This window comes from Nilaparvata lugens, chromosome 3 (genome assembly GCF_014356525.2).
Source record: "Nilaparvata lugens isolate BPH chromosome 3, ASM1435652v1, whole genome shotgun sequence".
Lineage (NCBI taxonomy): Eukaryota > Metazoa > Arthropoda > Insecta > Hemiptera > Delphacidae > Nilaparvata > Nilaparvata lugens.
In genome coordinates, this window is record NC_052506.1 from 7,746,690 (window position 1) to 7,762,501 (window position 15,812).

General features: G+C 32.0%; 1 protein-coding gene across 2 annotated transcripts in view; it reads left to right on the top strand.

Moving 5' to 3' along the window:
• The window catches only part of LOC111058888 (sodium-coupled monocarboxylate transporter 1), a 56,930-nt gene extending 42,392 nt beyond the window's left edge, over nt 1–14,538 (top strand). Inside the window, exons 12-14 of one of the 2 annotated variants that reach the window (XM_039425311.1) lie at nt 1,986–2,152; nt 6,134–6,338; nt 12,740–14,538. In XM_039425311.1, coding sequence (XP_039281245.1) covers nt 1,986–2,152; nt 6,134–6,338; nt 12,740–12,868 — 501 coding nt within the window. In that variant the 3' untranslated portion in view covers nt 12,869–14,538. The remainder of the gene's footprint in view (nt 1–1,985; nt 2,153–6,133; nt 6,339–12,739) is intronic. The other variant, XM_039425312.1, reaches the window with a different exon arrangement.
• The last annotated feature ends 1,274 nt before the right edge of the window (nt 14,539–15,812 follow it).

The following is a 15,812-nucleotide window of genomic DNA, read 5'->3' on the forward strand; positions in this document are numbered from 1 at the left end:
GAGTTATTATATAGTGTTTCGTCATGGAAAGCAACATCAATAGAATAATTATTGGAACGAGTTTTGACTTGGAACAGTCTTCCAACGAAGAAAGTGCATAGAAACTAACTGAAATACGCTCTTTTAGCTAAAAATTGACAATTTTCGAGTTGGAACAGTCTTCTTCCCAAGGTGAGTTATGTAAAGTCATGATGAAATTATTTAAAAAATATAATTTCTTGCTTAATAAAATATAAAAATCTGGTGTGGTACAGTTACACAACTTTCCTTGCTCATTGAACTGTAAGCCTCATTCTTAAACGAGAATAATTTAGGGGAATAACATAATGACGATTGGCGGCAATAACATATTTGAAACTACGATCAGACTTCTGTATATATGTGTATATATAATTGTTTTCAGAGTACTTTTTCCTTTGTGTAAATTGTGAAATTCGATTATTTTTTTAAAAGTCGTCAAAACAGCTGTTCTACAGATGAAATATTTCGACTATGTGTTCTTTTTATGAACTGCTCTACCTACCTACCTCATGCACGAGAAGGAGGTTACAAAGTCCATTTCTCAAGGATGGGGTGGACCCCCCATTTGTTTCCCAGAAAGGAGACTCATGCCAGTTGATAGAGCTGATAAATAACTATACAGGGTATGAATTTGAAAAAAAATCGGTCAAGTCATTTTTAAGAAAATCGTGAAAAACATGGTTTTTTAGTGATTATCCACCATTTTTTTCAAGAATATTACGGATCTCCTGCAATTTTCCCAGAAATAAGACTCATGTCAGTTGATAAGGCTTATAAATAGCTATCCATGATATAAATTTGAAGAAAATCCTTAGAGCCCTTTTCGAGAAAACCGAGAAAAACATGGTTTTTTAGTGATTATCCAATTCAATTCAATTCAAATTCAATTCAAATTGTTTATTCATAAAATATTACATATTCACAAAATATAAAAGTGTTATAAATTACATGAATAAATTCTCCCTGCCTGGATGATTTGTCCGTGTGCAGGGAGGAGTCGCAAATTATCAGACAGAGGGCAAACACTAGCAATAATAAAATAAATTACAAACTATGAATAATAAATAAATTTGAAAGAATAATAAGAGAGTTTATTTCAATAATAAATTTTAAAACTAAAGATAGAAAAAAAACAATAAATAAATAAAATAAAAGTGTCAGCTCGACGGCGTTTAAAGGGCTGAGTTGGGAGTAATATAGCTTTATTAGCGTGGTACTGTGTGTAATATTTGAATGTTATTCTGTGTTCAGAACTAGAAATATTCATCTATATGGAGAATGTAGAAGAGCCTCCGCATCATCTGAACCGATGCAGAGCAGCCACCCGGTCACTCCGCCATTTCTTTTCAAGAACATTACGGAGCTCCTGCAATTTTCCCAGAAATAAGACTCATGTCAGTTGATAGGGCTTATAAATAGCTATCCATGGTATAAATTTTGAGGAAATCATTAGAGCCCTTTTCGAGAAAACCGTGAAACATGGTTTTTTAGTAATTATCCCCCATTTTGAATTGACTTTTATTGGATCTCTTATTGATGGATCCTCATGGTATAAGGACCTTAAGTTTAAAATTTCAAGTCAATCGGTTGATTAGGAATGTAGTTATCTTTTTACAGACATACACACACACACACACACAGAGAGAGAGAGACCAACACCCAAAAAATTATGTTTTTGGACTCAAGGGACCTTGAAACGTATAGAAAACTTAAAATTAGGGTACCTTAATTTTTTTTGGAAAGCAATACTTTCCTTACCTATGGTAATAGGGCAAGGAAAGTAATGGAACGTATAGAAAACATGAAATTAGGGTACCTTAAATTTTTTTTTGAAAGCAATACTTTCCTTACCTATGGTAATAGGGCAAGGAAAGTAAAAAAAAAATATCAGCAACCGTCTGTAGAAGGCATACAACGTGGACCTCACGTTCGAGGTATTTACCAATGTGAATAATATTTTGCAGGGAGTTCTAACTGGAGCAACAGTAGCCATTTGTCTGGTGCTGTGGATATCGTTCGGGGCTCAGCTAGCCATTGCAAATGGATTCCAAACGGCCGACCCGAAGCTGGTCTCAGTGGCTGAATGTGCTTGCAACTTGACCGATCAAATATACGAAGCTGATATCCATGAGTAAGTACTGAAAACTTGGAACAAATTTATTGACGATTAGCAGGTAACCCATGCTACGCAAGGGTCTGATTAATAACTTGACAAACTGAAATCTTGAAGAATTTAAAATAGGCCTATAAACATCCTCGGTAAATTAAGAATCGATAAGCAAAACTTCAAGTTAATCAGTTCAGTAGTTCAAACGTGATGATGCGTCATTCGTGACTTTCCTATATCGTACGTGTAAAAGCCAATTCTTTTCTTTATTATAGGCCTATTATAGATTCACAGTTGATCGTGAGATAGTTTGAAGCCTTGTAAGACCAGACTCTCCTCCTTCACTCCAGCTCTCCACTTCATGCTTTTATTGACCGAGCGAAGTGAGGTCTAAGATTCAAGTCGACGGTTTGGCATTTCTCTTAATGTTTAAATGTTTATATGTTGTGCATTTACGGCGAAACGCGGTAATAGATTTTCATGAAATTTGACAGGTATGTTCCTTTTTTAATTGCGCGTCGACGTATATACAAGATTTTTGGAAATTTTGCATTTCAAGGATAATATAAAAGGAAAAAGGAGCCTCCTCCATACGCCAATATTAGAGTAAAAATCAGACTATAGAATTATACATCATAAATCAGCTGACAAGTGATTACACAGATGTGTGTAGAAGCCAGTCTATTGCTGTATTTCCACAACAGGTAAGGTCTATAGTTTCAATCAGGTACTTGTGGATGAGAATACTGCGTGAGGTCTACTGTTCACAGAACTGCTAGTTATATTATAGATTCTCAGTTGATCGTAAAATAGTTTGAAGTCTTGTATGACTAGACTCTCCTTCACTCCAGTTCTCCACTTCATGCTTTTATTGACCAAGCGAAGTGAGGTCTAAGATTCAAGTCGACGGTTTGGCATTTCTCATTATTTAAATGTTTATATGTTGCGCATTTACGGCGAAACGCGGTAATAGATTTTCATGAAATTTGACAGGTAAGTTCCTTTTTAAATTGCGCGTCGACGTATATACAAGGTTTTTGGAAATTTTGCATTTCAAGGATAATATAAAAAAAGGAGCCTCCTTCATACGCCAATATTACCGTAAAAATCAGACTATAGAATTATTCATCATAATTCAGCTGTCTAGTGGACTATAATAATACTACCCGTTCAAAAACATCGAACATCTTGAAAATTTATTTCTCTATCAACTTTAGTAGACAGTTCTACTAACTTTATCTTTCCATAAGCTGAGGCCATGATTCTAGTTTAGAGTTTGGAGTTATTGATAGAAAACATTTTTTTACATTTTTCTTTTTTAATCTGATTATCAAAATTGCAACAAATATTATTGAAAAGAGATTGATTTCTAAAATCATGAATAGTAAGAAATTAAGTTTGTAGGAAATCACCATTATGGTAGTTTATTTTGTTAATTTCAACACAACACAGAATGTTCTCTGATGGGTTGATTGGATTGGCATATCGACGGCAGCCAGACCTGATAACAGAGCTCACACTCACATTCCGGGACGACACGTCACGGTACGATAGGACAGAAAGCTCTATGTTTATTTAGAATTTTTTCTGAACATTTTAAATTGATAATTTATTTATTAATTTTTGAGAAAACATAACAGGTCAATGTAACTTACTGAGCGCGAGGTCTACTGTTCACAGAACTACTATTAATTCCATAAATGAGTACAGAAAAATACTCTCCAACATTATTGAATAATTTCAGTCAATCAATGATTCATTAATTTAGCCTAATTAATTGTTATATCTAAAGTACTGAAAACTATCGTCTGATTAAAGGCTATTCTCTTTTATTCATATGATATTGTATCAATAATATTTGACATGAGTTTCATTTTTGTCTTCAGAGGCAAATCAATTTATACATAAACTTGAGTAATTTTGTGGAGAATGTCAAGGCGTACTGAGTATAAGCTACGCTACTTCGTATTTTATATTGTTAGTATGCAGGTTGTATAACTCAATAAAGAATATCCTATCCAAAAACTAGGGGAAAGATAAATGCTGTATATCACCCCGAAGACTTCTGCTACTGCAGACATTGACAACAGGGTTAACAGCTAGATGGAAATTCGATGAGAACTACCATCCAAAAGAAAACAAAAATTTTTTTTTTTGGATAGTAGTTCTCATCGAATGAATTACAGCATTTATTTAGGATTATCGTTAAATAATAATATATCGTTAATTAATTATATATTAATCAGCAATTGAATAAATGCATTCTCTATTTAATTCCATCTGTAGAAAGATAAATCGTTATTTGGTTCAAACATCAAACTCAAAATCATAGATTTTTCATAATTGAAAATTTTTTAAACGTGAGCATTGTATTGTAACTGTAATAGTTATGTAATTTTTGTATTAATAGTGTAGTGTGCTCATTGATGTTTCATATTACCTTGAGAATGAGCGTATTGGAAATAATCTTTCAGTATATTATTATTATTCCGTTGTAGAAATATTCCGTTTTGGTTTAGAATGTTCCTTCAAGATCCCTTGTTTGTTTCTTATCAAAAATATAACAAATTCATTTGATTTGTTCCATATTTCTTCGATCATGAATCATTTTTGGATTTGTTTCCTTATTTCAGATCCTTTTTTGATCAGAATGAATCCTGAATTCGGAAATTGTAAGACATGAATGATATCACTGTCAATAACAGCAGATAACCGAATTGAACATCTATTATCTCACTAAATTATTTAATTAAAATAATTGGAAACTTCTAATAACGTATCTCAATAGGGCTAGGCTACTTGATTTGTTAATTTATAAAAAATAATTCCATAATCCTCTTTTGTTTTTAAAACTTTTTTATAGTTTGTTGTTGTGTTTTATATTAAAACGTTTTAAAAACAAAAGGGTGAGTACTATGAAACTGGTAGTTCTGTGAACAGTAGACCTCGCGTAGATATAAACCACAGCCTCCTCTAAAGGTAGGCGCACACAGATCGTCATCGGACGGACGGCACGCATCGGACGGATCGGATTATTAGATTTGATGTATTGTTTTCAATTGGAGTGCGCATACCTATACGGATGCGGATAGGTATGCGCACTCCAATTGAAAGCAATGCATCAAATCTAATAATCCGATCCGTCCGATGCGTGCCGTCCGTCCGATGACGATCTGTGTGCGTCTACGTTAATACTGTCAATCAGAGTAAATTATGTCCTGTCCTGTCGTGCCGGCGAGATATTGGTGTGTAAACAACTAATGGCTGTTTGGGTCGTTACACCGACAATGCTAATAATTTGATGTAAAAACCTATGCTACTATCGTTAAAAGCTTACCGAGTTGAAAGCAGAGAAAAATCTTCTGCTGCGTTTCGCCGTAAATGCGGAACATATAAACATAAATATAAAAATTTAAACATATAAACATAAAGAGAAATGCAAAACCTTTGACTTGAATCTTAGACCTCACTCTGCTCGGTCAATTATTTTTTATTAATTATTGGGAATCTTATCTATTGTTAATGTGAATTATCTCTTATTAGGGGTATTAACAATATTGTTTTAACCAGCTAAAGTGCTATTTGATAACTCTGGATTGTGAACGCCCCATCTAAAAGCAACTGCTATTAGCTAACTGCAGTAGCGATCCAAGCGGATAATTTGTGTAACTCAAAGTTTATTATAACTCAAAAGCAGAGAAAACTCCTATAATTGTAATTCTGTGTCAAAAGTAAACATATGGCTGCCGTTTTAACAGAGATATCCAGAGTTAGCGGACTCAAACCGCGCTATCTGCTATCTCGTCTGTTATTTTTTTCTAACGTACCACTATAACATTGAGTTAACACAGACTTAGCAAATAGCTGGAGATAGCGAATAGCTCAACTTAGCCAGTTAACTCCAACACTGTGAATACCCCTTCTGTATCAACTACCGTATGCACTTATGTTAGTAAATAGTTGTGCTACCGTATTTTATGTTACTAATCAATTCAATTTTCGCAGAGTTCCTGAGATCTACAAGATCAGTTATCTGTGGTACTCGGTTATCGGGTTCTGCGTGACAATAGTGGTTGGATTCGTCACCAGTCTATTGACAGGCGTCGAGGATCCTTGTCGAGTCCACCCTGATCTGATTTCCCCTCCCATCGCTCACCTCCTCCGGAACCTACCACACAGCATCAAGGAGAAACTCAGTCTACCTATTGAGGTGAACTACTATATTTTGATTTAATACCATAAAATCACCAAATCTGTTTTCACAATCTATAGAATACCTAGGCTACTCTCAATCTCATGAGTTTGTGGATTTGAGTGAAATTTTCAATATTTTTAGCAATTGTGAAGGAAGAGTTTTGTTTGGATTTGTATTTGGAAATTGATCAATCTGATAAATTCAAAATTGTAGTTAATACATTTTTTGGACTCAAAATTGTGTACGAATTATCATTTAAGTTACGTAAGTAGCATAACCTTTAGACGGTGTATTCCAAATTAAGGTTTGAAACAGTTTTGGGCAAATGCCTGTTGTTTTTACCTGAATTGTATTTGCATATGAATAAATAAATAAATCTATAGGTAAGCTACTCTTTTTTGATTTTATACCATAAAATCACCAAATGTGTTTTCACAATCATATAGTGAGTAGGTTTGTGGTTTTGTATTCAAATTTAAGTGCAATATTTCAAAAGTTTTTTTTATTTATTGTGATACATTCTGTGATTTATTTAAAGTGTGTGATATTATAACTATAACCTTTGGACAATATTAACGACCTATAAACGAGCATAAACGACCTATACCATATGGTACCTTCTTATGCTATCTTTCCTCTATGATAGAATTCTCTCAATATCAATAAAGTTATTGAAACAATATTGAGTAGTATCTTTGACTATAGAAAGAATAGACATATTATCCAATGCATTAGTTTGATGACGGCAGTTCGCGTAACTCAAGACGGAGTTCTGGTACGTGCCGCTAGAGCTGCGCTACTTGTCTTTCTCGCGCTCTCTCGCACATATCTCTTTCTCTCTTCCACTCCCTCCGTTTTCGCGCTCTCTCGCACATATCTCTTTCTCTCTTCCACTCCCTCCATTCACGCGCTCTCTCACACATATCTCTTTCTCTCTTCCACTCCCTCCTATCACCTCTGCCATAACGCTCATGCTATCACAAAACACAATCTCAAAGCACACTCGTTTCACACATCACCACTGATTCGCCACATCACCGGCCAAGTCAAGAATATAGGCCTACTCCTGCCAATTCCATCTTTTTGAATCATGTTATTGATTTATAGGAGATTATAAAATAATTTACATATGCGTTATTGCACTCTCATACCTTTGAAAGAACAATTTATTCTATAAGCACTATGTTGAAGCTATGTTCATTTATTCTCTCTGTGATAAATGAGAGATAATAATAAGCTATGAATGTTTTGACAACCTTTGTTTTTGAAAGCTGAAGCTTGACTACTGTCAGTTCTAACACTTGAATAAACAATACTGAATTATGTATCGATCACATTTTTTTCAAGAACTCTTCGTTCAATTCTGATAATGTTATCAGCTCTATTATGAAAACTAATATAACTGATCATTTTTGTACTAGTGTTCACGTTGATCTTGCGGCTGATATTGATGGGTCTGACAAACCTATTAATTATTACAATAAAGTTGATTATGATAAATTATTGTCTTCTATTCAAAAAGAAAATTGGAGTGAGGTGTTAAGCCCTAATTTACACTTGGATGATCAAATGCTTTTTTTGACTGACAAGATTTCATCCCATGTAGAACAGGCTACAGTTAAAGTACATATTCCACATAGATTAAAACCTTTGAAGCCTTGGATCACCAGGGGACTTATTGTAGCAATTGCTAAACGCGATAAACTTTTTAAAAAGCTTTCTAAACAGCCTTCTAATGTAATATTAAGCATTTATATATAAAAACAAGATTGATCAGAATAAGAACAATATTAGGAGAGTTTGGGACTCGTTGAATGAATTATTGGGTAAGTGCCGTAAAAAGGTTGTTCCTAAAATTGATGCAGACATCTTAAATAGTCATTTTGTTGAAGTAGGTAAAACTTTCGCTGAAAAGCTGATAAGTAATAATCCCAATGCATCTGATGGTAATCTGTTCATGAACTCTTCTGTAAATGGTCATGGCTCCTTTTTCCTATCACCCACAAACGAAAGTGAAATATCAGCTATTATTAACTCTCTCAACAATAACTCTGCTCCAGGAATTGACAAAATAAGCAATAGAACATTATATAGAAAATTAACATTAATAGAAAAAAAAATTATTAAAATAAACATTAATAGAAAATTATACTTCCACACATTGTTAAACCATTAACAGTAATAATAAACCGTTGTTTTTTAGAAGGGCACTTCCCTGTTAGTTTAAAGTTAGCGAATATTATACCGCTTCATAAGATGGGGGATCCTAAGGACCCAACCAATTACCGCCCAATCAGCCTGTTAAGTGGTTTCTCAAAAATAATGGAAAAAGTAATCAAGTCTAGATTAATTGGTTACTTAGTCAAACACGAGGTCATTCATAAACAGCATTATGGCTTTCAGACTAACAAAAATACAATTGATTCTATAACTCTCTTAACTCAAACAATTGCCAATAACTTCACTAATAATAAGAAAACAATAGCCATTTTCCTGGATTTAGCTAAGGCCTTTGACACCATTCCTCATTCAAAATTACAGGGTCCTTCCGTGTTTTTGTTAACCTGCTATTTTAAGTAATTTTGTTTTAGTTTTAAGTTATTTATTTCATAACTACTTTGTACAATAACTATGTTGTAAAAAGGATAAATAAATTGAATTGAATTGAATTGAAAAAACATATTCCGGCTTACTCACGAATCTACATATATTTAATAAGTCCTATAGGGAACTATCAACTATCTTACATACAGACATTACTTTATATATATATATATATATATATATATATATATATATATATTATATATATATATATATATATATATATATATATATATATTGATATTTCCCTATTGGACTCAAAAACTACTTGACAGAACAGCATGAAACTTTGGGAATAATATGTTGTGTGTATATTGGGATAAATTCAGATGAATTTCAAGATTCACCAAATAGTCAAGTGTGACATGTGATACATTGACTTTTTGGCGGTACTAAGTTCGCCGGGCAAGCTAGTTAAAGATAATACTAATGAATTATGAATTATGTTTGAATAAGTTGCAAGTTGCATAAAACACAATAAAGTTACATTATTTCATTCGGGATTTCAGTAAAAGCTCGCATTTTTTGTGTAATTTTTATCATTTAATTTATTAATTTATGTTTCAATCAACAGTTTTCTCAAAGAATAAAATTAAATTATGCACAAAATTTCACTGTTACCTGTATCGGGTACTCAGATTATATTATAGTACCATACATTAAAAATCAATCAAATTAACTCACAAATTACAGCAATAATGAGCAAAGTAAATTTCCAGTAAATATCGTCTATTTTTTAGGGCTACTGTTGAATATAAATAAGATGGAAACTTAGTAGTTACCCTTTTTAAAATGATCTAGTCACATGTTTTGGCTATATGATGCTATTATCAGATAAAAAGAATCAGATAATACAAGAATAAATTGAGAATCATTTTAATAGTGAATCAATAAAAGAATTCAATATCTATATTGAAGCATAGATAAAACCTATTACCTATTGAAAGAAAAAATCTTTTTTGAAAAGTTCTAAAGAAGACATGTAACTTGGAATCTATTTAAAACAAATTGAAAAATGGGAATGCCATTAGCACAAAAGCATACAAGGGAAGTAGGCCTACTACAGTTATCATAAAACAAATAGATTATAATGATAAAGTGAAAAAATTCATTATAGATAACAATTTGAAAACATTTGATTTAAATTGAGAGATTTGACATTTGAAAATTCAACAGAAGATCCAACTCATGAATGTAGTAAAAATATTAATAATATCGTATCATGAAAATGATAAATCCTTTATCTCCAATGTTTAATATACCAATCAAAAATACATTTATAAGGTTGGAATACCAATAAGGCCAGTAGTAAAGTATTGTAATGCTCCTGCATATAAAGCTTGCAAATATATGAATAAATTACTACTTCAAAAGATAATAACGGAAGAAACCCATAGCATAAAAACACATATAATTTGGTTCAAAAAATTAAAGGTATAAAAATTCCAACTAATTTCCAGCTATTTTCCTATCATTTGATGTAACCAACATGTATACTAGCATTGCAACAAGTGAAACAATTAGAATTCTTAAACTAAATTTTATAGATAATAACATGAATTGGAAAAATCTAAAATAATGAATAATGATAATAATATACAAGGATAGCAATGCAATTGCTAATCAAACACTCCCATTACAATGTGGACCTCATTATAGCCAATCTGGAGCGACACGTCACAAGTTTTGTCCACACTGTCTTGATACAGTAGTCACTATAAACCACCATCCCGGCACTAAAAAATAAACATTGTAAATTCCTTTCTTTACCATAATTTGAAAATAGGCAATTTTGAAATTACTGTAATTACTATTATTACTTTCCTTGCCCTATTACCATAGGTAAGGAAAGTATTGCTTTACGAAAAAAATTAAGGTACCCGAATTTCTAGATTTCTATACGTTTCAAGGCCCCCTGAGTCCAAAAAAGTGGTTTTTGGGTATTGGTCTGTATGTGTGTGTGTGAAAAATTTCAGGAGCTCCGCCACATCAATGCAAAGTGTGATTTTAGATTCCCGATTATCAGGCTTCAGATAAAACTTTTCTGGCACTGGTATGGTAGGGCTAGGGAACTATAAATACCTTAAGTTTTTATAGTTCCCTAGGTAGGGCGGTAGAGCATGAAGGCTGGTGATTCGATTCGCAAACTAGTTCTCGGAGAAAGGAGAAAAGTCAGAAACCGGAGTGAGACAGCAGGCGCTAGCTCCACTTTCTCTGTCTATGGCTGGGTATGGTGGCGGGGGAGTAAGGCTGGTGATTCGCAAGCTAGCCACACGCGGCGCTATCGGACTAAGCTAAGAATGAGTAGTTTCACCATACGCGCCGTTAGAGCCGCGACACTTGTGCCGTCTTCGAATCCGCGTATCCCATAATATGTCTATTCTTTCTATAGTCAAAGGTAGTATGCTTCTCAAGTCACGTTAACACCAGATTTATAAACTGGGGTTTTCATAAATAATTGCAATAATTTGTTGCTAATTTCTTTAAAAGCACAGCAACATTTCTACGTCAACTTGTAAAAATACTTGTTTTCAACAAATTTCTTGTTTCTCACTCAGTGTGGGAAATACTGAGAAGGTTGCCAACTAATATTGTCCTCCCTGTAAAAGTCGGTTACGCTGTCTGGGCAAAAAATTGACAACTTTTGTTCATCTACATTCCTGAACAGAAACTTTTTCTACAAAAATTTGACAACTTTTTTGTAGGAAACTATTTTTAGACAGCATTTTGTTGAAAACTTTGGTGCAAACGTAGTTTACTTTTTGATAATCGATTTTATCACTCCTATAAGGGGATTTCAGAGTGTACGTATACAACAATAATAATTATCGTACACAAACTATATTATTTCCCCCGTCTTTCGGAGGAGACGATAATTCGTCGGTCCCGACTACCTAAAGAGTAGTCGTAATCTCTCATCATCATCCCTCTCACTCATTACCCACGCACAAGCCTATGAGCTAATGTGGGTATCACCCTCAGTATTATTATTATTTATCTCACTTTTGACAACTGAGATAAATCATCACCTACCACTAGCTTCCTAGCAAAAACAGGCTGTACGATTGATGAATATTGTAATTCATGCTCAATAATGAATATCATTTCCTGAATTTATCAGTTAGCCGTCATCTGCTTTGTAGGCTACTTCCGGATTTTATTTATTTATCACATTGTGTACAAATACTTAACATGAGGAAAGGCACAACAGGCTCATGCCCAAAACTGTCCCATTCCCAATTTATACTACGCACTGTCCAAATCAAAATGTTGGTTATGTCACTTTCACTTTTCAAAATACAATTTACGCTCTTCAATACTCAGATAAACGAGTAAATTTTTGAATCAAATAGAAACTATTAGAGTCTAAAATCAAAAAATTTAGAACAGTAACTTAGTAATTATTCAAAAAGTCTGAATTTTGAATGAAACTAGAAATTTTTGAGCTAAAAACTTCACAATTTACAGAAAACTTTATGTTTTACAATTGAAGAAATTTCTCCCATGTCAACATTTCAAGTGAACTCTCAATAATTATTATTCAGTAATCAATAAGATAATAAAAACTGACTTGAATTCTTAAAGTTTATGTTAATTATTTAATACTTTTCCATTTGTCGTTCCTACTTAACTTCAGTCACTCACTTTTTGTTCCAAGTGATATTACAGTAGCTGAATAAGTAAGGAATTCTTTTAGATCAAATTTATTCACTCAAAATTACTTACAAAAATATGGAACGGCAAGTTTGCAAGTCAAACATACGAGTATTGGTATTACATTGAATTAATCCCTACTTTATCTTCCTTTACAGTCCAAATCGGAGAGGAAAAGTCAAGATCTGAAGAAATGTCAAAAGCCTGAAATGAAGGGAATCGATAATCCTGCCATCACATTGGAGAGTGAACTGCCAGCTCCAGTTAATCCAGCCATTATCCGATGAAGCAGCTGTAATTATAATCCTTTGAGATATGATCGTCCTTCTAAATGTTGAATAATATGTGTCAATAATTATCTTCATTTCTCATTGCATTGATTTACTTAGTATTATTATTGGTAGTAGTATGTAACTATTAGAATAGGTGAACAACAATGAATAAATGCATGTGAATAGGATAAGGGTGAATCATGGATTCAGTGATTAATACAATAATAATGAATTATATTATTTAGAGAAACCATTCTAAAAATGTGATAAATAAAGAGTATAAGAAATTAGATGTGTTTATTAAAATAGAATATACTAATCCGTATTTAGCTATCCAGTATTGTGGAAACTTTAAAAATGACAATAACTTATGAAAATCTGTAATACCATAGCTATCTCTCATTGGAGTAAAATATGGTAATACTCATAACATAGAATTATAGTACCCTTTGAAATTGATAAAATAATAGATTAAGAATGCAAATTATAACAACAAGTTTCAGTGTTCAGTGTTTCAGGTTTTTAAAAACCTGACGATAGTGTGAACACTGATACTAGTTGTTATAATTTGTTCTTAATCTATTATTTTATTAATTCCAAATGGTAATATAATTATATTTTATAAATAAAAGAAAGTAGCCCTGAATTAAAATATTTTAAGATGGTTTACTCAATGTATTTCAAATATAGTGAGTTGTGTTGAAATATGTATTATTGTCTGGAGTTGGCTACCTTTCTTATTTGAACTTTAAACTTGCAAGCACTAAACTTCAATTCATACAAATGTAATTCTCAATCATGAACAGCAACTACTATCTCAATGATGTGCTTGATACACCCATGAATAATATTATTTTGTAGTAAATAAGTGATAAATGCCCACCTACAGTATTTATTCCACTCAATTACGAAAATACACAAGAATAAGTTCTCTTAAGGACAGTTAGAGAAATATTTCACTTAAAAATTAGAGTTTCACGTGAAAATTTATGAATTACAGTAGACCTACCTACTAGATATTCTTGCATTCTAAAATGTCTTGTATAACTTAGCTTCATTATGGCTAAACTTGAAGAATTTCCGTTGGGATCGAAAATAATACGCTCACAAAATAACTTAACTTTGGTTTAATTAAAATTTAATTGTATGTTCATCAGTATTTGCTATATTTTCTTTATATTGATAGAATTAGAAATATGATATTAATAGATTTAGTAATTGTTTTCTATGTTTTAGCAACTATTTGAGTTTGAAATAATATTAGTTTATAGTATGAATGTTTCTTGTAGTAAGCTGTTATTAGTCTGTAGCTGCTTTCTTGGTCTTGAATATGTGTAGCTTTTCCATTCAACCGCTTAAAGTATGTCATAAAATCATTCCAGTCATTTTTGCCAAGTTTCGTTTGTTTGGAAATATTGCATTTTCAAATTCAACCAATTCATATCATTATAACTTTCTAGTTTGCTATTGTTTTATTGACTTTTCAGCTTCCATTATAGTATTTTATCGTATTAGAGTGAATAAGTAGATTATGAACGGTAAATACCGTAACTTGTGATTTGAGCTACAATATTGATGTATCATTGTTTTCTCTTGGATGTCCAACTACATGAAAATTGTGGTATTATTGTGAGACAATTATTTAGCCAAAGATTAAAATATAAATATTTTAGTGAGAAATTCTATGGAGATGTTTTATTGGAATTCCAATGTCTAAACTCTGATTCTAGAATAGTATGAAATTTAAACTTTGTAGTATACTTTTTATCAATTCTCTAATACTTATTCATGATGATACTCTGTTCATGATGATATAATATGTTCTTTTTGTTTATTTCTATGAGAAGCTGGCTGATTGAAAATGTTGATCAATTATTTTTTTATAGAGCTTTTTCTAGTGCCGTTTTATAAGTTCAATATGAGAATGTCTCATAATAATTTGAGAATATTAAAGTTTGAAGAATTCAGGATAAAAATTATAGTACGTCCCTCCTAAATCGTGTGTTATCCTCTAATTGAGCATGTATGTATACAGTAGCTATTTTACAAATAAGATTAGCCTAAAAATATTTCAATGATTATTCGACGATGATTATTACAACGATGTCCAAAATATTTCAATGATTATTCGACGATGATTATTACAACTTTAGTCCATGGTTTTTCTCAATTTTTTGTGAAAAATGAAATTCGCTCAAACTTTGTGATTTTATGGTATTTGATGCTAGGAACACGAATCTGGAATCAGATTTGCAAAATTCCTTACCGTTCAGGAGATATGACCATTTGAAAATTGGCAAATTTCACGTTTGCAGGCTCATAGCTCACCCTGTTATAGTAGCTGGGGGTGCCAAATTTGGCTCCGACATTTCTCAGGTCAAGCTTTATCTATGTTGCAAATTCCAGCCAAATCTGAGATACTTTTTGTTTCAGTGTGTTTCACGATGTGTGAATTTAAAAAGTTAAAAAGTTAAATTTAAAAATTTTAAAAGTTAATTCCATTATCATTTTTTAGTCCATGGTTTTTCTCAATTTTTTTGTGAAAATTGTAATATTTCATTGTATGAATCATCAATTATCAAGTTCATTCTCTAATTATGATTAATTGAAACTTTATCAATTTTTATATCTTATTTGAATTTTCTGAGAAGTACTTGTCTATCATTACATTAAGGATTGAGGGTTGAAACTTTATTGATGTACACGATAGCTCTATTCAATACGTGTTTTATTATTACAAATAATATTACAATTTCTACAGGTCTACAGTACGTATTAATTGTTGAAAATATGGTACAGTAATAATATCACAGGGTCAAGAGCTTTTTACAGGAACAATATTGTGTAATTCTATTGTGTATCTTCTATAATGTTCTGGAATAATTCGCTATAACTTCGGTTCTAAATTAAGAATTATTTGAAATCAAGAAACTAGAATATGAATTGAAAAATTCAATTT